Source organism: Heloderma suspectum, chromosome 1, assembly GCF_057233095.1.
Source record: "Heloderma suspectum isolate Gila_16-S chromosome 1, 16-S_ref, whole genome shotgun sequence".
NCBI classification, from domain to species: domain Eukaryota; kingdom Metazoa; phylum Chordata; class Lepidosauria; order Squamata; family Helodermatidae; genus Heloderma; species Heloderma suspectum.
This window is the reverse complement of record NC_139458.1, coordinates 136,812,072-136,835,308: the sequence shown is the minus strand read 5'-3', so window position 1 is coordinate 136,835,308 and position 23,237 is coordinate 136,812,072. Positions and strand designations below refer to the sequence as shown.

The 23,237-nt window shown below is 43.3% G+C and overlaps 1 protein-coding gene and 1 long non-coding RNA gene across 2 annotated transcripts in view; both read left to right on the top strand.

Moving 5' to 3' along the window:
• Nucleotides 1-23,237, top strand: part of LOC146357977 (uncharacterized) — a 717,854-nt gene that overhangs the window by 358,869 nt on the left and 335,748 nt on the right. The window lies entirely within an intron of this gene.
• Nucleotides 106-23,237, top strand: part of COL18A1 (collagen type XVIII alpha 1 chain) — a 111,186-nt gene continuing 88,054 nt past the window's right edge. Inside the window, exon 1 of the mRNA XM_084859665.1 lies at nucleotides 106-1,713. Coding sequence (XP_084715791.1) covers nucleotides 108-1,713 — 1,606 coding nt within the window. The 5' untranslated portion in view covers nucleotides 106-107. The remainder of the gene's footprint in view (nucleotides 1,714-23,237) is intronic.

Genomic DNA, 23,237 nt, shown 5'->3' with positions numbered 1-23,237 from the left:
AAGCAGGCTGCTAGAGGGGAGGACTCTGTTAGCCACACCTCCAGTAGTTTTATATCTACTTGGAAGAGAAGCTGCATGCTTCCTAACCCTGGAACTCCAGAGGACAGATGAATGTGAATTCTTTCATTCACCACTCACTGCTACGCAGCACATTTCCCCTAAGCAACCTTTTAATGGCTCGAGCTGAGCTCAGTATTGGGCTTCTGCTGCTGCTGACCTGTTGCTTAGCAAATGCACAGGGCTGGAGGAGTTGGTGGAGTTGGGGGGATTCGGAGAAGACATCCCTCCCTCCCACAAAAGCTGCCAGGACTGAGGAGCAGACGGCACAGCATCCTGCCACGCCTGAGGCTACCACCCCCCTGAACATCCCCTTTGAAAGCACTACCCAGCAGAAAGGAAGAGTGTGGACTATCTTTACCCTTAAGAGACCAGACTTTACTGCAGCCACGACCATCCCTACAACTGCATCACCTTCCCAGCTGGAAGGCAGAGAAGGAAACATTGCAGGGGTAGGGGCTGAGATACTAAATGTAGCTGAAGGAATCAGGAATTTGGTTCAACTCTGGGATGAAAAGACAACCAAAGGGACAGAGAGGACTGAGGCACCTGCAACAGCTGATCCTCTGAAAGCATCGCCTCTCCCTGTTACAGAGCTAGCGAGCATCCAGAACATTACTGCCAACTCTACAGGTGATGTGCAAACTTTGCTGGAAACTGGGCAGCCAGAGTTGGGTCTCTCAGTGACTACAAAGCCTGCTGTTCTGTGGAACAAGACTCGCGTCCTCTTAAAGAAGCCTGAGATTCCACTCCCAGGTAGTGCTTCTTTCTCATTTTCACCAGATGATCATGACAGTGGCACCATGTTGGCTTTTCAAGAATCTACAGATGTGGGGCAAGAAGGTGCTGCCACCTCAGAAACAAGGGCAGCCTGGGGAGCTTTCTCAGAAAGACAAGGAATTCTATCCAATGCAAATGTTTTGGAGTTGCAGGAGCCTCAGGCTAATAGCAGCAGCATGCATGATGGAATTCCGTCCAAGGTGGTGGGTGCTTTAGACAACTGGCTGTTCCGCTTTGTTACAAATTCAAACCAATCGGTCCCTAATGCCAATGGAGCCCATCTCCGCCATAAAAACCATCCCTTCTTTAAGCATTCTGGGATAGTAGTAGCTGATACAAATAAGAACCACTCTAGCGATTCTGCTGCTTCTAATTCCAATGCAACTAATTTTATGGATTTTCCTCCTGCCAGTAACTCTGACTCTCTTGAGTTTCTACTAACCTACACTATGCAACGTTTTAGCAATAGTAGTGCAGGGCTTCCTTCCTTCTTTCCTGGATTGACTCCAGCAGCTGGCCACTGCTTGCCCTTACCAACCAAGCTGTCATATTGCAACAACCTGGGCATGAAGCATTTCCGAGTGCCGAATTATTTGCATCATGGCAGTGAGGAGGAAATTTGGGCTGCTTTGCATGAGTGGGAGGGGCTTCTTAAATCTCGGTGTCACCGCTACTTGGAGTGGTTTTTCTGCTTGCTACTGGTACCTGGGTGCAATGATTCTCTTCCAATCACACCTCCACCATGCCGGGGATTTTGTGAGGCCCTCAAAGATCTATGTTGGACTCATTTGAAAGAGGGGCACCTTCCAATATCATGTGACTCTCTCCCAGCGGAGGATGGTGCATATTCATGTGTATTTGTTAATGTTTCAGCAGGTAATGTGGCAGGGGTAATATGTCTTACCAAATCTGTCTCTCTGCACCGCCAGGTAAGCTAATTTTGTGATGGACTCCAGTATTAAAAACAGTCACTTTGTCAACCTGGGACACAAATGCACTTTTCCATCTTTCAGGAAAGAGGGAAAAGGGTGGAAGGATAACCTCCAGTCTTTATGGTCCAGGTGCCAAGCATCATTCTGATGTGGGCCATGCATTATACCATGGGTTGCTGTCCTGTGGTATAGACACCATCAGCAGCACAGGCAAAGACTGGGGAAACGTTGCAGAATTCTGGGCAAGAACAGGTGGGCTCATGGGCCTGGCTTGGCTAAAAATCAGCCTGCTCTCCTGTCTGCCTCTTCTATACTGCATTGAAGCCTGCTCCCCAGCTCTGTAGACTAGAAGCAAAGCCACACCAACATATGGGAGGCTACATATCTCCTGTAGCGTGCATTAGAGTGGTGCTGTGGATGTGACCTGTGGCAAACTTGTCTCCAAACTTTGTCTCCGTTGCTTTACATTCTAACCATTTAATCATTTCAGAGACTTAAACACTAGAATGGGAGATGAATGGAAACCAACTAAATTGATTGAAGGCATTCTTACACATAGTGAAGCTGTGTGTGTGTGAGAGAGATTCACTCATTCTTCTCATTCTGTTCCCACTGAAGTGATTAAAATCACTGGGCTGTCATTAAGAACTTTTTCTTTCTTTCAGTTGCTTCATTTAACAAAAATCTTTCAACTGAAGCATCTTCTTTCTTATTTTAATGATGGACCCAGTCTCACAACAACATATGTGATGATAAACAGTGGGTCTATTGGTGCTTAAAAATGTCTATGAGTAGCCTTTTCCAACCTGATGCCCTCCAGATGCGCTGGACTGCACCTCTCATCAGCCTAGCTAGCTTGGTCAGTAGTCAGGCTGCCTTAGGATGATGGGAGTTGTATTCCAGCACACCTGGAGGGAAACAGGTTGGGGAAAGTTGTGAAAGGACAGTTTTACTAGTCAAATAGACTGTCTGAGAATGAATGAATGCAGAAGCTGACAGATTTTAGAGATTGTATCCCAAGGGAATGCAATTTTCAGTGTGGCATTTGGGGAGAAATAAAGGTTATGGGGTTTCTTTTCCATCTTCACATTCAGCACCTTTACATTTTCAGCTATGCACTGTAATGTCCCTTTCCTTCTGATTTATCTCTGCTGCATTCCGAATACATTTTAGAACACAGAAGAAAGCCCACCCCATTAGGCATTTCTTTGCCCAGCTGCCTGGCACAGTGTTTCCACGTTTCCCATATCTTGGAATTTCCCATTCTCTGAACCATATGCCCAAACTGTATCCTTCTAGAAAGCAAGTTCCTACAAGACACACATACTTCTGGGTGTCTCTGTGATATCTCAGGTTTCTGCTAGCAGAGATCACTCTCAGAATTTTAGAACTTGGGGGGCATCCAGTGAAATTGCTTGGCAATAGATTCAGGAGCACAGACAAAAAGGAATACTTCATCAACATGTAATTAATCCAGGATGTGGAATATATTGCAACAGGATGTTATGATAGCTGTTGGCATAAATGTCTTTTTATTAGACAGATTCATGTTGGATAGATCTAACAATGACTATTAGCTACAACAGTTAAGAAAAGAACATCCGTGTTCAGAGTTACTGTATCTGTGGCTGGACAATAGCCTTAGAGTTGAAAGTGGCTTGAAAGAGGCTTTGCTTCCTGTGATGCAGCTATATATTTGCTTTGTCCCACTGGTCAAAGGGGTTTTGCAGGTTATTGGAACAATCACAAGACCCTAAAAAATCTGTTTACCAGAGGCAGAAGAGGGATGAGTGAGTAGCCATTCATCTTTGAAACTGCCTTCAGCTCTCTAGAAATTGTCTTCTGCCACTGATCACCAGATGCTGGGGACAAAGAACAGGGGATAGCTGTTACCATTGTGACTTGTTACCCAAGGACAACTGGCTGGATGGACAGCAGGGCAATGGTAATGCCCTTTATGTTTCTCTCTCTGTCTCTCTCTGTCTCTTACCTGAGAGGTAGGAACCTGTGTTCCCACTGCTTAAAAATAATCAGATTTGGAACAAAAGTAACCAACATTCAGTGCTACGAAAAGCTAAAGAGCATTTTTATACGAAGCTGTTAATCCATTGTATCTACTTTCGGTTTCCTTGCAGAATTGAGATCCGAGCACTACACAAAGAGTGTCTCCTTTCCTGCTCCTCTGCTACCTAACCTCTAGATGGCACTGTGGTATAGTGAAATAGTGCAAATCCACAAGAGGAAATCATGCTTCTTTTTGCTTTCACATTTAAATGCCACCTTTTCCCTGCTCTAAAAAAATATGCCAAAAGTGCTGTTGAAAAACAGAAGTGAAACTGGAGGTTCACGTCATCTAAAGATGTAAAGATGTAAACAACCATGAGTAGGGAATGACAAGCACAAAATAAATGCCTCGTGTAGAAAAGCTCTAAGTCTGCAACCTGTACAAACTGGAGAGACAAGAAGCAGTGCAATGTAGTGAATTATTACATTTCTATCCCACCTTTCTCCAGTAGAATTAGGGTTTTCAGGCAGTCTACCATCCAGGCATGGATGATATTCTGGAGGTTCTGGAGGTGACGGACTCGACCTTGGGGGAGCTGGGGGTGGCGATGGCCAACAGGAAGCTCTGGCGTGGGCTGGTCCATGAAGTCACAAAGAGTTGGAAGTGACTGAATGAATAAACAAACAAACAAAAACCATCCAGGCACAGACCAGACCCAGACTTGCTTCACTAAGGAACATAGGAAACTGCCTTAAACTGAGCCAGACCCTTGGTCCATCTTGCCCAGTATTGTCAACACTGATGGACAGTGGCTCTCCAGGGTTTCAGGCAGGATTGTTTCTTAGTCCTACCAGGAGTTGCTGGGGATTGAGCCTGGGACCACCGGTGTGCATGCGCCCTACCACTTAGCAATGCAGCAACTTCATCAAAGTTGCTGCATCACATGTCTCCAGCCCATACTGGAGCCTGCTGCTTGTTTCCTGGAAATCCTACTCAGCCCTGGTTTTGAGATTTCAGTTGGCATTGTCCACATTCATTTCAGTACACATAGTGATGCCTAGTGGACAGAGTGCTGGGTTTATTTATTTATTCATTTCATTTCATTTCTATACCGCCCAATAGCCGAAGCTCTCTGGGCGGTTCACAAAAATTAAATCCAAACAACACACAATAAAACAATTTAAAATATATAGAACATTAAAACCACAATATAACAATACAACCACAATAAAACCTAGCAGCAGTGCAAGAGTTTAAAATACAGATTGAAAACAGCAAAGATAAAAATTTAGAAAGCTAAAATGCCTGGGAAAATAAAAAGGTCTTCACCTGGCGCCGAAAGGAATACAATGTAGGCGCCAGGCGAACCTCACTAGGGAGCTCATTCCAGAGCCGGGGTGCCACAGCAGAAAAAGCCCTCCTCCTAGTAGCCACCCGCCTCACTTCCTTTGGCAGGGGCTCACGGAGAAGGGCCGCTGATGATGATCTTAAGGTCCGGGCAGGCACATATGGGAGGAGGCGATCCTTCAGGTAACCTGGCCCCAAGCCGTTAAGGGCTTTGAATGTTAACACCAGCACTTTGAATCGGGCCCGGAAATGGACTGGCAGCCAGTGCAGCTGGAAAAGTACTGGCGTAATATGAGCTCGCAGGCCAGTCCCTGTTAACAATCTTGCTGCCCTATTTTGGACCAGCTGAAGTTTCCAGACCGTTTTCAAAGGCAGCCCCACATATAACGCATTGCAGTAATCCAGACGAGAAGTTATCAGAGCATGGATAAGTGTAGCTAGGCTATCTCTGTCCAGATAAGGGCGTAGTTGGTATACCAGCCTAAGCTGATAAAAAGTGTTCCGTGCCACTGAGTTCACCTGTGCCTCAAGTGACGGTTCTGGATCCAAGAGCACCCCCAAACTACGAACCTGATCCTTTAGGGGGAGTGCAACCCCCTCCAGAACAGGTTGAATATCACCTAGCCGGGCAGACGAACCACCCACTAACAGTACCTCCGTCTTGTCTGAATTGAGTTTCAGTTTATTAGCCCTCATCCAGTCCATTACCGTGCCCAGGCACTGATTCAGAACAGTCACTGCCTCACCTGGTTTTGATGTAAAAGAGAGGTAGAGCTGGGTGTCATCTGCATATTGATGGCACCTCAGCCCACACCTCCGGATAACCTCCCCCAGCGGTTTCATGTAGATGTTAAACAGCATGGGGGATAAAATAGAGCCCTGTGGAACCCCATGGCACAATTGCCATGGCACAGAGCAGTAATCCCCCAGCACCACCTTCTGGAATCGGCCATCCAAGTAGGAGTGGAACCACTGTAGTGCAGTGCCTCCTACTCCCAACCCAGACAACCTATCCAGAAGGATACCATGGTCGATGGTATCGAAAGCCGCTGAGAGGTCCAAGAGAATCAACAGGGTCGCACTCCCCCTGTCCCTCTCCCGGCAGAGGTCATCCCACAGGGCGACCAAGGCAGTTTCCATTCCAAAACCAGGCCTGAAGCCCGATTGAAATGGATCTAGATAATCCGTTTCATTCAACCGTGCCTGGAGCTGTCCTACAACCACCCGCTCAAGCACCTTGCCCAGGAAGGGGATGTTGGCCACTGGCCTATAATTGTTAACATCCTTTGGGTCCAGGTTAGGCTTTTTCAGGAGTGGTCTAATTACTGCCTCTTTTAAAGCGGCAGGCACCACTCCCTCTCTCAAGGAGGAATTTACAACCTCCTGGACCCAGCCGGACAACCCCTCCTTGTTTGATTTAATAAGGGTTTGGGTGTGGGGATCCCAGTCTCCCCTCTTAGTCATAAAGCTTACTGATTGGCTTTGGGCTAGTCACTGTCGTACTTCCAGTTGATGCTTCTAGCCTGCCATAGCTCTGCATTTTACAGGGGGTCCAGATGACATCATCTATTTGTAATCCTCCCATGTTTTCCCCACGGCTCCTTTGGAAAAAATCCATTAAGGAGGAAAAGATGGAATAGTTGCACCATGCCTTTTGATTTGTGGTGCTTGGAACCCTTCAGCTGGAAGCACCCCATGTCTCAGCTTAACCTTACCCACGCAGGGATTTTGTAAGGCCAAAATGCCAATCAGAGCAGCTTAAGGAAGGCGCGATACTAATGGAGCAAAAAACAAAATGCCTAACTTTGCAAACATAGGGGCTAGAGCAGCCTTCTCCAACCTGATGCCCTCCAGATGTTTTAAACTACAACTCCCAGCATTCCTGACTATTGCCCATGGTGTCTGGGGCTGATGGGAGTTGAAGTCCAAAACAGTTAGAGAGCACCAGGATGGGGAGGTCTGGACTAGAGACTTGCTTGCTTTTAGAGAAAATAAGCCAAGATCATCAGGATTCTGCAGCCAAACGCTATGTTCAGACATTAGTATAAACCGGGTGATGGCTCTCCAGATGTTTTCACCTACTACTCCCATCAGCCCTAGTTAGCATAGGCAATGGTGAGGGATGATTGGAATTGCAGGTCAAAACATCTGGAGGGTCGCAGATTTCCCACCCCTGCTATAAACCATGGTTCATTGTGATGGGAATGAGCCTAGTGTCTCTCTGGGCTTGTGCTCCCTCTCTCCTCTCCTTTGCCAGCATGGATGTGAGGAGGAGTTTGGAAGTTTTCACTTCCATTTTTGACTAACCGCAGTTTAGTGTGTCATCTTAGACTGACGAACTGTAGTTAAATTTGACTATGGTTTGTTTGAAACAAACCAATTTCAAATCATGGTTTAGCATTATGTCTGAACACAATCAGTGTCTAATCCTGTGCATAAGTGACGTTTGCATGAGTCACAACCTGCATTTGGACAATTATATCTCTGCTTAATAAGCCACTGTATGAACAAACCTTTCTGCTGCATTTGCAGCCCCTTTGGTCCTCCATGTGAGTTAGGGAATGAACTAAACAACCAGGAGGTTTTTAATTAACTGTAGTTTCCTGTTTCACCCAAATTGAGAAACTATAGTTAACCACATCAGAACAAGCCAGGATATGAAGCCATGTTTTGAAGTTTGCTTAATCTCCTGGCTTTTTCTGAAGGCATTAACAATTGTTTCTAGACTTGGTCAAAATGGGAAATTATAATTAACTGAGCACATCCTGGTTTGCTTGCTTCAGCCACAAATGGAGGAGTGACTGTGCTGCATGTGCCCCACAAGGATTGTTCATATGTCAGCTTATTAAGCAGAGATGTGACCATCAAAACTAGTCCATAGAGTGTGCACAGGCCAGTCTTTTAAATACTTGGGAAGCAATGTGGGCCAATCTGTAAGGGGAATGGAAAAATGCCTTTCCAATCACAGAGCTTTTTATGTAGAAATCTCTTAGAGAGGATGCATGTTTATAGACAGATAGGTGTAATCAACTTTGGATTTCTCTTCTTGTATGCTTAATTGCTGCTTAAGATGTTAGAGATGAAAAGGTTCTCTGGATTTCCCAAATAATGCACAAACTAGTTTTAATTTCTGCCAAATACTGCCAAATGAGAGTGAGCCCACCCTTTCCATTTCTGGCCATCCTGTGGTTTATGAAATATTAACTTCCAGTCACTGGTTCCTGTTATGTCTTTGACAGATCAGAAAATATTTTGGTTTGTAAGCAAACCTAATTCACAACCCAGATGGGAAGAAGGGTTTCGATTGACTAAATATCTGTAATGTACATAAGGGTAAATCATCTTAAATCCAAGCACTTGAGCCTAATTGGGTAGTGGACTGGGAATCAAAAGTCCATTTTTATTTCTGTCTTTTACAGGAGCCTAGAGCAGAGCAAGAGATATGGACTAGACTGGTATTTGTTCAGCCTAGATCAGCATTCTTGTCATCCCAAGCACATGGAGAGTGTGATCTAAAATGAACCTGCTGTTACCTTACAGCTATGTGTTGCAGAGGAAATGATTAATATGCTATTATTCAAGGATGTTTTCCTGCTATTTTTGATCTTCCAGGTAACCCCAAGTACCTGGAATGTAGTTTGAAAATCAATAATCTAGACTGCCAATCATGATTGTAACAATTCTTTCTGAATAAGTAGCTCATTTGATTCGGACTCAAACCCTATGCAATGCATAGGAACAGACAGGCTGGCTGGTGATGGAGTGTGTGTTTTTGTAAGCAAGTAAATTTTTATCCTTACTTGAACAGCTGGTCTGATTTCTGAAGTAAGAGAAAGCAGCAAAAGTGAGGGGAACCTGACACAGATAATCCTCAATCCATTCTCCATTTGTGGCCATACGTTGTTTAAGATACCAACAGCTCAGTGTCTTCTTGTAAGCCTATATGAAGCCAGATTCTTTTTATTACTACTGTTCACTAGGGATTTCTTTTAGTGGTACGTTTTTCTATCATTCTTGACTGGTCTGATGTTATAACAACTCTGTTGGCTATTTCCCCTTGCTTCATGCATCTTAAAGCTGTGCATAAGGCTAATTTCAACATAGCTTTCTCCTAACTTATTGATGGGAAATGAATAGCAAGAGAGGATAAGCTGTAAAAAAGAATTACAAAAATGAGGGGTTTTTTTTGGGGGGGAATTACCTTTAATAATTAGATATCACATACTACTACATTTAGAATGAATAATTGTTGCCTTGGGGCAATTGTGATATGGGCTCACTTTAAAGCGTCACAGCTGTGTGTAAATTTACATGTTTATCTCCTGTGTATAGCATGGATCTCGAAACAGCCCCCGAAATTCACAAAATCTTCTTTTGAAAATTAGATACATATACTGTACTAGTTTTCACATTATATCCACAGGTATTTTTTTCTGTACTGATTTTATTTGTGAAAATACTCCAGTCTTTAAAAATAAATAATGTGCAGAGCAGCCATCTTTCTTTACTAGAATACTTCCATCTTTCCTGGCAGAGTTAAATTATTTGGCTTTGCACTCAGTCATGGTCTCATTTCCTTCAGACAGGCAAGAGGAGTTTCCTTTTAATTTCTTTTTATAGTTTTATTAGCCTGTGAGCATTTATCAAGGAAGTTACCCAGAAAAATCCTCATGGCATTCTTGAGTGTTTAATGCCTGATTTTCTTTTAGGAGAAAACTTTACACAAATAAAACTCAGAATGAAGTGAAATTCATTAATAGTTGGCAGAATTCCTGGTAGCAGTATCTGCATTGTCACATCAGTGCCTGTTTTGCTTTAAACATCTTCATTGCCTCCTGCCAAACCAACCCATTCAATCCAAGGCACCCAGAATGAATTTCTTGCTTGATAAATTAAAAATCCCATGCAAGGTAAAGAATTTTGCAAGAGAAAGTATGTATTTTGACAGAGGCAACCTCTTTCTTAGGTACCATTAAGCACAAGAGAGCTTAAGCTCAAACTATTGCATTAAAAGTAAATACATTACATGGCACTTTGACAGAATGAGAACATGTGGAGCAGAAGTCTTTTGAGATGACCTTAAAGTCACAATGACATTTCAAATGTATTTTATTTGAGCATCTAGGATGATGATGATTTAAAGTATTTCTTGACTGCCTTTCAGGGCAGAAGCTCTCCCAAGGCGGCGTAATTGTTCTGCATACATCCACTGCTCTGTTCAAATTAATATGTATATGGCAGGATATGCCTAGCAAGAGTCCGGCTGTATTGGAGCTTCCTACATGCCCACTTCGTTACTTTAGAATAGCTTCCTCCAAGGTCATGCTGGCTGGGGATGATGGGAGTTGTAATCCATCACAGTTGGAGGACACCAGGTTGGGGAAGGCTTGTTCAGAACAATCTTGCAAATAAGTATTAAAGATATAGCATCCACCCCTGCTTAGCTTGCCCATGCGCTTGATCCCAGCTGCTGCCACAACTATCCTCTTTGTGCCACTCTGTGGGTATTTGAGGTACATGTTCCCATCCAGGACTAGCAGCAGTGGTTGAGCTGTGCACACACCTGCCATGTAGACTGGAAGGCATTCACAGTATATATTTCAATGGGAATGCTTGTTCTTTTACTTCCTGATATAGAAAAAAACATCTGTCTTTGCAAGGTGGGATATTTGTGCATAAAAGCCTCCTTTTTTCCTAGCATAGCTGATGGATGTCTGAACCTGTTTTAAGGGATGCGTCAGTTAAATGAGAAATGCACCTTGACAGTAAAATTTATGTCCAAGAACCTCTTCCCTCAAGGGGCTAGGCATGCGCCTCCCTCGGTTCAGAGTGTTCCTAAATGTTTCACCCTCCAGGTACCTATGGGTGGTTCCTGGCATTAGTTCAGTTTGGAAAAACAACAGTCTTGTGGCACCTTAAATATTAACACGTGTTTTATAACTTAAGCTTTTGTGGACAATAGTCCGCTCCCACTTCCTTATGTGTGCACAGATGTACTTGGAACTCTAGGATAACACTTACATCTGATGAGTGGACTGTAGTCCACAAAAGCTTATGCTGTAATATGTCTGCTAGTCTTTAAAATGCAACAAGACTCTTTGTTGTTTCTGCAGAGTTTGGGAGAAGTTCACAGAAAACACACAAGGCCAAATGTTGATCAAGCAACTTGTGGGGGGACCTACTCTCCTCCTTGAATGTTGGGGATTTAATTCTTCTTCTTCCTCCTCCTCCTCCTCCTCCTCCTCCTCCTCCTCCTCCTCCTCCTCCTCCTCCCCCTCTCCCTGTCTGGATCCCTTCGTATTTGGGAGATCTGGCCTTTTAAAGCCCAGAGAGACTGGTGAGAGAGTGCAGCATTGCTTTTTCCAGCTGAAGGAAGGAGCACACAGGATTGCTGTAGTTGCATGTGCTGCCTCTCTCAGCCTTAAAGGCCAAGAGAGAGGGAGAGGGAACATTCACAGCTGAGTGCTGTACAGAGCACAGCCGTGGATGTCTTGGCTGCATCTCCTTGTTTTAAAGAGCCAAGAGAGTCAGTTAGGGCTGCACTGTGGGACTCTTTCCAGCTTTCATTTATAAGTAAGTCATTCAGGGCTTCCTTAACATGAGTTTGGGTTCCTTTATAACCCTAATGCATTGGAATTCCTACTTTCCTAGCCACTAGTCAGCTTTCTCAGGGTCATTTCATCCAATATGTCTTGAACTCTCATGGGAAGATGTCATGAAAATATTTGGGGGCCACTGTGATTCCAGTCCTCTTCCCCATATTCCTTCCCATGTAGTGAAAGGGAGTAATCAAAACGGCACCTCACCCTTAGAGCACTTCTTACAAAGGTTCTCCTTGACTTAACCTGAGAGAGATTGATCTCTTTTCTGAAGGAAGATGATTGTCAAGAGTAATTTTTGCTCTGAGCAGTCATTGACTATTACTCCACTCTGTTCCAACTCTCTGCAGTGACAAAATTGTTCTTTTTGTTTGTGGATCAATATCTTCCAAAGGTTGCTGGCTACAGTCAAAATGTGCTTTGTGGGGTTGGGTTTATTTTAGTGCATGGGGCTCTTATGTTTTATTCCACACTATCCTTCAGCTTTCCCTAACCTGTTCCCATCCAGATGTTTTGGACTTCAATGCCTATCAGCCCCAGCCAGCATGGCCAATGGTCAGGAATGCTGGGAGTTGTAGTCCAAAACAGCTAGAGGACACCAGGTTGAGGAAGGCTGCTATGATAAATGATAAATGATTTGATGTTAAATGCGATGGGGCAGGCATTCATCAGTGTGTATAGTGGAAAGAACAGAGGGCTGGTTTCTTTCTCTTTCTCTTCCTGGGCTCCTAGGTAGCAGCAGGATTATGCTGGGGTATACTGTGCAGGACACAGAAATGACATTGTTCTTGTCCAAAGGGCTTACAATCTACATTAGCTAAACCAGCAGTCTTCAACCTTCAACCCACTTCTTAATTTTATTTTTTTTTACCATATATTTGTATGGTGATAGTGCTACTGGTGCAAGCCACTTTAGGGCAGGCTCCAAGTCAGTGGTGGTCTTGACCCACCAGTTGATAAGCTAGACAAGAATGGAAGCTGGGAGAGATCAGAGATCTACAATGAGTAGTAGTGATTGGTTTGGGAGAGAGGAGCTCAAATAGCAGTAGTAACGAAGGCTGCTTCTCTTGGGTGTGCTCGAATACCAAATATATGTGTGCCTTGTCAAGTGAGACATGCCCATAGGCAATTGCGACTGGGAGTAGGCCTGGCACCCACTCACATGTATTTTTAAAAGGATAAGTGCAAGCCCCCTCCTCCCAAGTGCTCCTCAGTTCATATGATGTGCATATACCTTGTACTCAAGTGTTCATATCTGGGTACAGAATCTAGTATGAGAAATGGCCATAAGACTAGAGGCATTTCCACACAAGGCTGTTAATCTGCTGCATCTACTTTCGGTTTCATCACAGAATTGAGATCTGAACACTACACAAGGAACATTTCCTTTCCTGCTTTTCTGCTACATAACCTCTAGGTGGCACTTTGGTATAGCAGAATAGCGCAAGTACACAAGTGGAAAGTGTTTTCTTTCACTTTCGGAAATAATACCCCATTTTCCCTGCTCTAAAAAAACTCATCGGAAGCACTGTTTACAAACAGAAACATAGCTGGAGAGTCATGAGTGGTCTAAAGAACTTGTAAACAACCGTGAATAGGGAATGACGACTGTACAATAAATGCCTTGTGTAGAAAAGCTCTAGGATAGTTCAAGGAAAGCTTTAATCAGTTGCTCTTGAAGGAAGAGAGAGAAGTGGCTTGATCACTAGAGGTAGGATGGGCTATGCTGTCCTATCTATTTATTTATTTATTTTTACATTTCTATACTGCCCAATAGCTGAAGCTCTCTGGGTAGTTCACAACAGTTAAAAACCATACAATACAGCAACATGATAAAACATAATATAAAACATTTACAAGTTTAAAACTACAGTATAAAACCACAGTAAAAACCAGTAGCAGTGTAAAGATCTAAACATATAGTAAGATTTAAAGCAATAAAAACTGAGGTAAAGGGGTCAATGTGACAGAAGTTATATGGCAGGAATGAAAGGACAGATGAAGGGGACTGATAGCAGATGAGTTTCTGCTGAGCAGAGGGAGCAAGAATGGGTGCAAGGTATGGCAAGGGTGGAGATAGAGAGATATTTTCTATCTCTAGTGACAGACTGGAATGCTTTAGATGTAAGGACCAGGAACTTGAAGGGGATGCAAAGCATGTTAGGGGTCTTAAAAGTAGTTGCCATTGCCTCCCTTCCCCCAATAAGTCCCTCTATAATTCAAGGTATTGGCATTTAAGAACTTCTGTGTTTGTGTATGGACACACACACACACACACACACACACAGAGCAGAATCCATATTAATATATATATTAATTGGTGGATCTACTTTGAGATATTGAAAATGTGTGGGCCTCTTTTATGTGATGCACAGTGTTTTCAGCTTCATCCTTTTCAGCTGGATTAAGACTACTAAGTGGAACCTCTTTGTACCTCAAGGGTTCATAGTATACAAAAAAAAGGGGGCGGGTTGTTTGACTATTCCATAATGTTGACACACTCACATGTTGCTTTAACTCCAGCCGAAGAGAAGTTAAACAGGCCTTTCCAGGAAGGCATATATGATTGCTGGGGTGGGGTGTGGGGAGCAAACAAAGTCTTCTCTGAGGGTCAAACTACACATTACGTTATCCTTGCTTTTTGAAAAGTGTGCTTAAACTGGCCAATTCTGTTCTGCAGAAAAAGGTTGCAGTGCCCTGATCCAGAATGTGCTCCAAACCCAGATTAGGGGTTTATACCAGTTTCTGTAAATCCACTTCCTCCTGCTGCTCTTTGCCTGTGAAGGTGCTCCTTTCCGCAAATAGCAGCCAAGAAGGAATGATTTTTAGCAGGGAACTGATGCATGGCTCTGATCCAGGTCTGGAGCACATTGTGGATCAAGGGCCCCGCCAGTGTTTTTTTCTTTAAAATAAAAGTGCACAATTTCAGCACATGTATTAAAAAGCCTGAATACAAGAACATGCAATTAGGCCTTGACACACACACACATCATCCAAGTTCATGCATAGGTTACTGTGAATGTCTGGAATGTGGTGAAAGTCGATATCCACATGTGAGTGGTGACAATGGTGGACAAAATGTGGATGGCCAGCAGTCCTGGATTTATACTCCCACTCATCTGATAATACACTGGTAAATGATGACCATCTAATTTGTGTGACTGCAAATATGCACTGGTTTATGGTTTTGGACATTTCACAAAATTCATCACGGATCTGGAAGAGATCAGAAAGGATTGTGCTATCCACAATTATACATCTTGCTACTAGTTTGTCATTTGGACGTAAAAGGCTCAGCAGAGAGATTGGCAGTCTGTAGGTGGTTTGTGGAAGGCTGAGCGCCGAATAATTGATGCTTTTGAACTGTAGTGCTGGAGAAGACTCTTACGAGTCCCCTGGACTGCAAGGAGGTCAAATCAGTCCATCCTAAGGGAAATCAACCCTGAGTGCTCATTGGAAGGACAGATACTGAAGCTGAAGCTCAAATACTTTGGCCACCAAATGCGAAGAGAAAAGTCACTGGAAAAGTCACTGATGCTGGGAAAGATTGAAGGCAAAAGGAGAAGGGGGCGGCAGAGGATGAGATGGCTAGATAGCATCACCGATGCAATGAATATGAACTTGAGCACACTCCGGGAGAGAGCGGAGGACAGGAAGACCTGGCGTGCTATGGCCCATGGGGTCACGAAGAGTCGGACACGACTTAACGACTGAACAACAAAGGTGGTTTGTAGATGTTGGAAATGCTGAGTCCCAAATCTGGGTGGTAGACCTTCCAAAAATCCTTCTGTTAGAAAGTGGAATTGTGTGAATGTCAGCATTCTCCCACATTTCAGGTATTCATTGAAACCACTAGGTCAGGAAGAGAAAGAGCTACAAGTTCCTTGAATTGGGGAACCAGCAGGAATGGATATTGCTGCTTAGTGTGAGTTGCAGCAGCCTTGAGCTTTTTGAAGGGATACATCCAGCCTCGAGGCCTGTGAAAAATGTCCTGGAAAAAGGCAAATTCCATTTACCACCCCACACTTTTACTACAAGAAGTGAGAGGTGTGGACTGCACAGCCCATTATGGTCCCTGACAGTCATGTTGACAAGTAAGGAATCAAACTGGTGGATGCTAAAGCCACTGTTAGGAATTGGAATGTGCTGTCAAAGGCTGACAAAGTATACTGGTTTAAGAGCATGAGCTGAGAGCTGCTGATTCACATCTCAGCTCAGCAGTGGATTTACTGAGTGACCTCAGGCAAACCATTGTGTCTCAACCTTCCTGAATGGCAAAACATTTGGCAGCTCTAGTTTACTCTATTTGTGTATGCTTTCCGTTTTACGATGGGTGAAAGCCAATATTGTGTGAACAGATGTCCCTGTACATGATAGGACTTTCTCCACCTCTCCTCCCCCTGAAGCCTCCTGCACCCCACCCAAATCTGTTCCGCAAGGTCCCCAAACCCTCTGGGGCACATTTTGAGGGTATGCAGGGGGCTGCAAGGGGAGGGGGAGAGGGAGAATTTTCCCCATCCCTGTTGCTCTGATGGAAGCCGTTCCATTAGCAGGAAGACTTACTTGGATACCATCTATATTTACTGTATAGTCTATATCACAGGGTCCAGAGCCAGCCCTATTTGTCTGTCACTGAAGAGTTCTACAAGCTGAGGAAGAACTATTGCATCCTGATATTATTTATTTACTGTTTATTGCTCTTTCACTTTAGCAGGCTGAAATGCTTTACAAAACTCTATTTCATTTATTGTCATGAAAAGGTCATTTTCTTTCTGCTATGTTAGAAAACATTTAGAGAGGAACAATCAGGAGGAAAATGTAGTGGGGCTTTGCTCTTCTTAATCGTCTTTGTGCAGTCTCTCACAAGCATTCTGCATGTGCACAGAGAACAATCTAGAGCTCTAGCTAGGGAGCTGGCACTCTGTCATACCTCTCCCCCTCTAGAGGAGATTCTTGACTATCTGCACATGCGTGTGCATGGGGACAGGACAAGTACCTTCTCACTCAGTTCTCTTCCTATTGCTGCAATAGCCACAGTAGCACCTCAGGGAACTTTCTCTATGGAGTTTCTCTTCAATGCAAGGTTTAGATGCTGTTCCTTCCCCTGCAATTTTCCCCCTGAGATGGGGTGCTTCCATATGGAAGGCTCCTAGTGCTAACAATCAGAAGACATTGTGCAGCTATTGCATCTTTTTCTCTTTTACGGATTTTCTGCTGTAAGGAAAAGACAGAATTAGTAGTGGGAAAACACGAGAGAATTACAAGTGGAAGACCATGATGTCTGGACCCCCCATAAAATTCTGTGAGTGAGGCCAGGCAATGGCACCATAAAAGCCTCATCTGGAAGCATTTAAGGAGACTTTTTAAAATTTATTTGTTTCCATTTTAATTGGGCTTCAACCTACACCCCTTTGTCTTGGCAAAGAACACATTATCCGAAATACATTAATCATGCAAATTGTCACCAACTTTCTAGACGACAGGCTTGTTTGTGGAGAAAGGTGATGGAATCCCAGAGTAGCAAGGAAAATTTCTGCTCTGTCTTGATCCTTCTGACATTTTTGAGCCATGAGAGAAACACTCGAATCGCTCTGGTTCCCACCCCCACCCTGATGAAAGGCCTGCTCTTGAGGGTTATACTGTAGGAGTGTGATTGTGATTCTGAGTGAAGAAAAAAAGATACTGGTACAGGCATTTTAAAACTGAATAGGCCAAGCCACTGTGGAAGGAGTGATTTTGAGCACAGTTTTTCTGATTTTAGAATCCCTGGAAGGAGTAATTTCTTTTCTCCTTTTAAAAATGTCCGTTCTGCTGGAATACTACTGGAAGGTAAATACAATAAAAATAAACAGTTTTGTGCCAGGAAGTAACCTAGTTAGTGCCACTTATTTAAAAACACACACAATTCTGCAATTGGATAAATGCACACGCGTGAAATTGCACTATTTCAGAATTGTTTCTGATGTTCATATTAGCTAAGATGTTGTCTGTCTTGTCTCCCCACCCCCCACGCAATTCATGGTACAATAGTGGATAAGTTCTGTATAATTTGGATGTTCACAGAGCAGTACTTGAAAAGTACTGCTTACTTGGAAAGGACAGCACCTTTCAGAATGGACAACCAGTCTATTATACTGTCCTTGGAGGGGTTTGCATATCTAACATTCTACAATAGCTATTTGCTATGAAAAGGCAAAGCAATTTGTCATAGATGGAATGAAAGACCATTCATATAGGAACATGACCACTGTCTCTGTCCTTTCAAAGGATATGTCCATTACTGAGCTGTGCAGGGTGACCACTTGGTCCACCATTTCTACCGTCTGTTAAGACTTTGTCTTGGACATGCACACAAGAGTTTATGCAGCATTTGGCAGAGCAGTTTCTTCCTAGTTTATCTTCTTTCCACTAGAAGCCTTGTCCTCATAGATCAGCTAACTAATCAATCACCCATATGTATGACTGCAGAGCAGAACATCAGGTTGCTTACCTGTAGTGATGCTCTTTAAGTGGTCATCTGTGCACTTGCCCCCCTGCACCACTGCAGGTGTCAGTCACTTTCTAGAGTTAATACCATGTTGCAGTAGCAACAAGAGAACTGAGCCGGAAGCTGCTCTCCACATCCTTTGATGTGTGTGCAGCTGGCCAAACTCAAGAGGTGGGGCATGGGCACAAGCTCCCTTACTTGAGAGCACTAGATGTTCCTGGAGTTGGCACTGTGTGGGCACAGAATCCATATGTGGGATTGCACCCTCAGAGAACATCAGTTACAGGTAAGTAACCTTTCCCCTCTTTTTAACGCTATAGATAAGTATCAAAGAGGATTTGTTAAATGTTTCTCTTCCTTATAGGAGTATGGACAGGAATTTCAGCAGCTTTATAATTTGAAACATCTGGTACTTTTTCTCTTCCTTTTAGAGGCACCAGTTCAGGGCAAAACATTTGCATCACATCCCAAACTTGCTGGCATTCATACCTTGTAATTTTTACAGCTGTCAAGAGGATATCGTATAATACACTATTGTTGTCAGCAACCCTAGGAAAAGCAATCTCTTTGGTCGGGTCTGGACATGAATGCAGTTTGTGAAATCTATTTCGTAGAGTGCAGTGTGCTTATCCAATCAACCCAATGTTCCTGTTCTCTCCCTCAGCACTGCCACCACGCACACCTGCATGTTTTCGAAACAACTTAAACAATTCTGTTTTACGCCATCTGTTTGGTTGTTAATTTTGCAAAACCATCATCAGTTTCAAGCACCCTGTGTCAGATGTGAGCTGCCTACATAGACACAGTGAAGAAGATGCAGTGCCTTTCATATAAGTAATATGGAGTCATGGCACATGCGTGTGTATGTGTGTGTGTGTGTGTGTGTGTGTGTTGTACATGGAACCACCTTAACCTCCATTATATTGCATAAGTGAACAGAGTGCTCTAGGATATGTATATGTAGTAAGAGGCTTAAAACATTAAGGGCACTCCTCCCCATCAGTGGTTATCCCCTTGCCTCAGTTTCTCCAGTGGCAGACCTATGTTTACACAACGATATATTTCATTTGCAAACTTAGTCTTCATAAACTTCTTGTAAGAGTTGTATTGGCCATCACAGGATGCACTACATTGACCTGGATACATTCCAAGGAAACTCCCTGTTCTTTGGCTTCCCCTCTTCACAGGATTTTCTCATAACACTCGAATGCACTGGAAGGTCTTAAAAAAGGCAGGGAAGTGGGGGAGAAGTAGTGCAAATAGAGTGAATTTCTAAAGGTGAAACAGGATGGGGGAGGCCATGGTCTTTTGCCCTTTTGACTCTGGGGATAGCAAAGTCATTTCTCTAAAAGCCCTACTTCCTGGAGGCTTGAATTTTCAAATCTTTTTAGTTCTAGGTCTTGGCTGCGGATTAGAGATGGGAACAATAATTTGAATTACTGAATAACAAGCATTCGTTCATAAACTGGGATTAGAAATAAACTGTAGATCTTCATTTCCGCTTTATGTGGAACAATAATAAATTTTTTGGATGCAACCCTATCTGCCCCTTTGCTCCCTCAGTGCCACTTCATGCAGTAGTTCCACTGTGATAGTGATATGGTAGAGGCACCAAGGACGTTGGTGGCCAGTCATCTTCTCAATATCTTCTGATTCAACCCGTTCTCCCAAAAAGTTCCTTGGATTGTGCTAGATAAGTGTTGGAGTGTTCACAAGAGTGATTACAACTTGGGGCAGCTTTACCACATTATCATTACCACATTAAAATTCGGAGAGAGGGTCTTTTCTGTGGTGGCTTCTAGTTATAGAGCCCTCTCTAGATATGTTTGCCTGCTGCTGTCATTGCAGTCTTTAAGTGCGAGGTGAAGTCCATTTGCAGATCCTTTTATCTCTTGTTTTATCTGCTACCTAATTTGCTTTGCATGTTTCATTGATGTCTTATATTTTAATACTGTGCACAATGTGTGTTGTTTTATGTTGCTTTGTAAGCTGCCCTTTTAAGCCGAAGGATACAGAAATGGGTAAACAAATAAAAATTATGCCTTAAAATGCACACTTTGCATGAAGAAGGTTCCAAGTAGAGTCACTAGAATTTCTAATTAAAAGGATCTTGGGCACTAAGGCTGGGCAGGGACTCTGCTTGATACCGTGGGCACCCAGTCAGTGTAGACAGTTCTGAGTTAGATAGGCTGATCTCACAGTATAAGGGTCAAAGCGGTCATGTGAGCCATCCCTTGTTCCAGAGCGGTCTGTATGGTAGAAGAGTACTGGCTGGCCATTGCTATGAGGTTTGCTTTGGGGCAGTTTCTAAGATTTGCTGTATATAAAGAATTGGGGGGAGGGGAAGCATCTGGTAATCTCCTTTTGACTGCTCATCCTTTGGGAGCCATTAATCTTCCCAGTGGCAGTGTGTGAGTCACAGCAGACACAGGGTTATCTTTGTTCACAGCATAAGCACTGGCCAGGGTCAGAAAGGAGCATGGTCCTGGAGTCGTGTGGGGTGTCCCTGTGCTATTTCCTGTGGGATGTCAGCCTGACAGCCTCCCTTTATGTTACTTACTCAACCGTGGGAGTGAAAGATTGTTGACTGCACATTTTATCTATTATCTCAAAAGTTGCTCTTCTGTAGGGTTTTGAGCACCCTATGGATCCAAACATAACATCTGCAGAGGCCAAACAGCAACACGTTATGGACTTGAAAGAATGAAGGTTTGTTTGTTCATTTGAAGAAGGAATGGTCTAATTTTCACTATCTTAATTTTTTAGAGAAAAAGAATGTTTTTTGTTGACTTCAGTTTTTCCTCATCTCTGCCAATGTTTTATAGAAACATCCACCATGTGTCTGATTTCTAAAATGGCCAAGCACATTTTAGGTTTGTTAAGCTAATGGCTCCTGGAGATTATACAGCTTGTGGGTACACTAAAATGCACATGCACACAAGACTGGGTCAGTTTGTTTGCTTATGAATCAATGAGTTTAGGTACTGTAGTTAATGTTTTTCTCAAAGGCTGCAAAGTGTTTCTGGTGCAGGTGGCATCCCCGCACCCCATGGTCTTGCTTAGTTTATATAGTGCAAACCAAACTCTTTTAATGTGGCATTTTCTCCCAGAATATGGGGAGGGTTCTAAAAACACGTCATTTTATTTATTTTATTTTATTTATTTATTACATTTATATCCCACCTTTTTTCCTCCTTAAGGAACCCAAGGCGGCGTACATAGTCTTCCTCCTCCTCCATTTTATCCTCACAACAACAACCCTGTGAGGTGGGTTGGGCTGAGAGACTGCAACTGGCCCAAAGTCACCCAATGAGCTTCCATGGCCAAGTGGAGACTAGAGCCCAGATCTCCTGACTCCCAGTCCAACACTGTAGCCATTACACCACACTGGCTCTCGAGCTGTTATTTTCCCCACAAATCTGGATTTGATTGAACCTGTGCAAAATAGTATTTCTTTCCCTGGACCGTGGATTCTTTTACAAATGTGGGAAATGAAACTTTTCCCCATATATATGCACCAAATTACTTGGGGAAACCATCATAGCTTTTACTTCTGAAGTTTTCTATCTGTTTTAGTTTTGATTATGGATTTAAGCCTTTCTTTGAGCCTGTGTTCCTACACCATCATTTAGCACAGTAGTCAGTTCAGGCTTTCCAGATTTGAGAACCCTTTTGGTTTACATTTTTGCCCCCTTCTACTCCATCTTACCCATGCACACTCTTTGTCCTTGAAATTGTGTTCATTTTCGCAGTACTTTTACTTTCCTCCCCTTCTCTAAAATACATGTAATTGAAGGGTAGTATTTTTATAACAACTTTCTGAGTTAAAATGTTTCACATAGTGAAGGAGCTTATTTGCACTAGTTGGCTCCAGCTTGAAAAGCTGACATACTTTAGGAAAAAATCTCACCCACTGTGTGGGTGACTGAGAGGAGATGTAGAACAATGCCAGAAAAATAAGAATTTATTGTGAGGGTCAGCATGCACATCGCCAGATGTTCTGCTGGGGCTGGTAAGAGAATCCTTTCTGGATAAGAAAAGTCCAGCATGCCTTGAGAGAAACTCTGTGTACTGTTCTTTATAATTACTTCCATTTCCATTCAAAATGTAAAAATGTACAATGAAATCTGGAGGCATGGAATGATGATCTAGGAGACTTTCCCATGAAGTAGAGGAAGGGAATTTGCAATGCTAGGAGGAGCCTATAAGAGAGGGGTGGTGAGGGTTTGGTCACATTCAATCTTTTAAAGCCTTTCTCATTGCAATATGATGCATATTAAAGTTCCACAGGGAATGGATTTAAGGCCAGTAAGTCCCACTGGGTTCAGTGTAGCTTATCCCCAAGTAAATGTGTATAAGACTGTAGACAAAGTGTTGCTTTGCACTTTATAGTTCCATTTGGTTTAGCATTCCAAAAATCAGCTGAGCCTTCCTGCTCAGGCTTGTATGCGCCCTCTCCTCCAGTGTAGCTGTGAGGAGGAGATGGAAAGCTTCCACTTTAATTTTAGATTAACTGCAGTTTAGAGTGCCCTGCAAACCCTAAACTGTGGTCAGTCTTAACTATGGTTAATTGAAACATGCCAGCTTCATAGGGTTGGAACCAGACTTTCCATGAGCAGGGTTCAGCTCATGGGATGCTCCTGCTAGAGGAAGGGTTAAGGAAGAGGTTTTCACTGATTCCCCCTGCAGCCCCCTATGCCCCTGAAAACATGCTCCGGGGGTTGGGGGACCCTCCAGAACAGCATGTGAGCTAAAGGGGGAAGGGGGAATCAGCTAAAATCGCCTCTACCTGTTCCACTCTATCTGTCCCTTCCACAAAGGTAAGGAGCCCCTCTGTTTATGGAAGGGCAGGTCTGGAACCAGTCCAGAAACTATGGTTTGACCTTGGCTTTATTTATTTACAATATTTATATACCGTTCCACATCAAAAGATTTTGGCGCAGTGAACAGCAAAGATAAAAGAATAAAACACTATGTCAAAACTGTTAAAAAAAAATTTAAAAGACAAGTTCCAGTAAGGCCGAATTTAA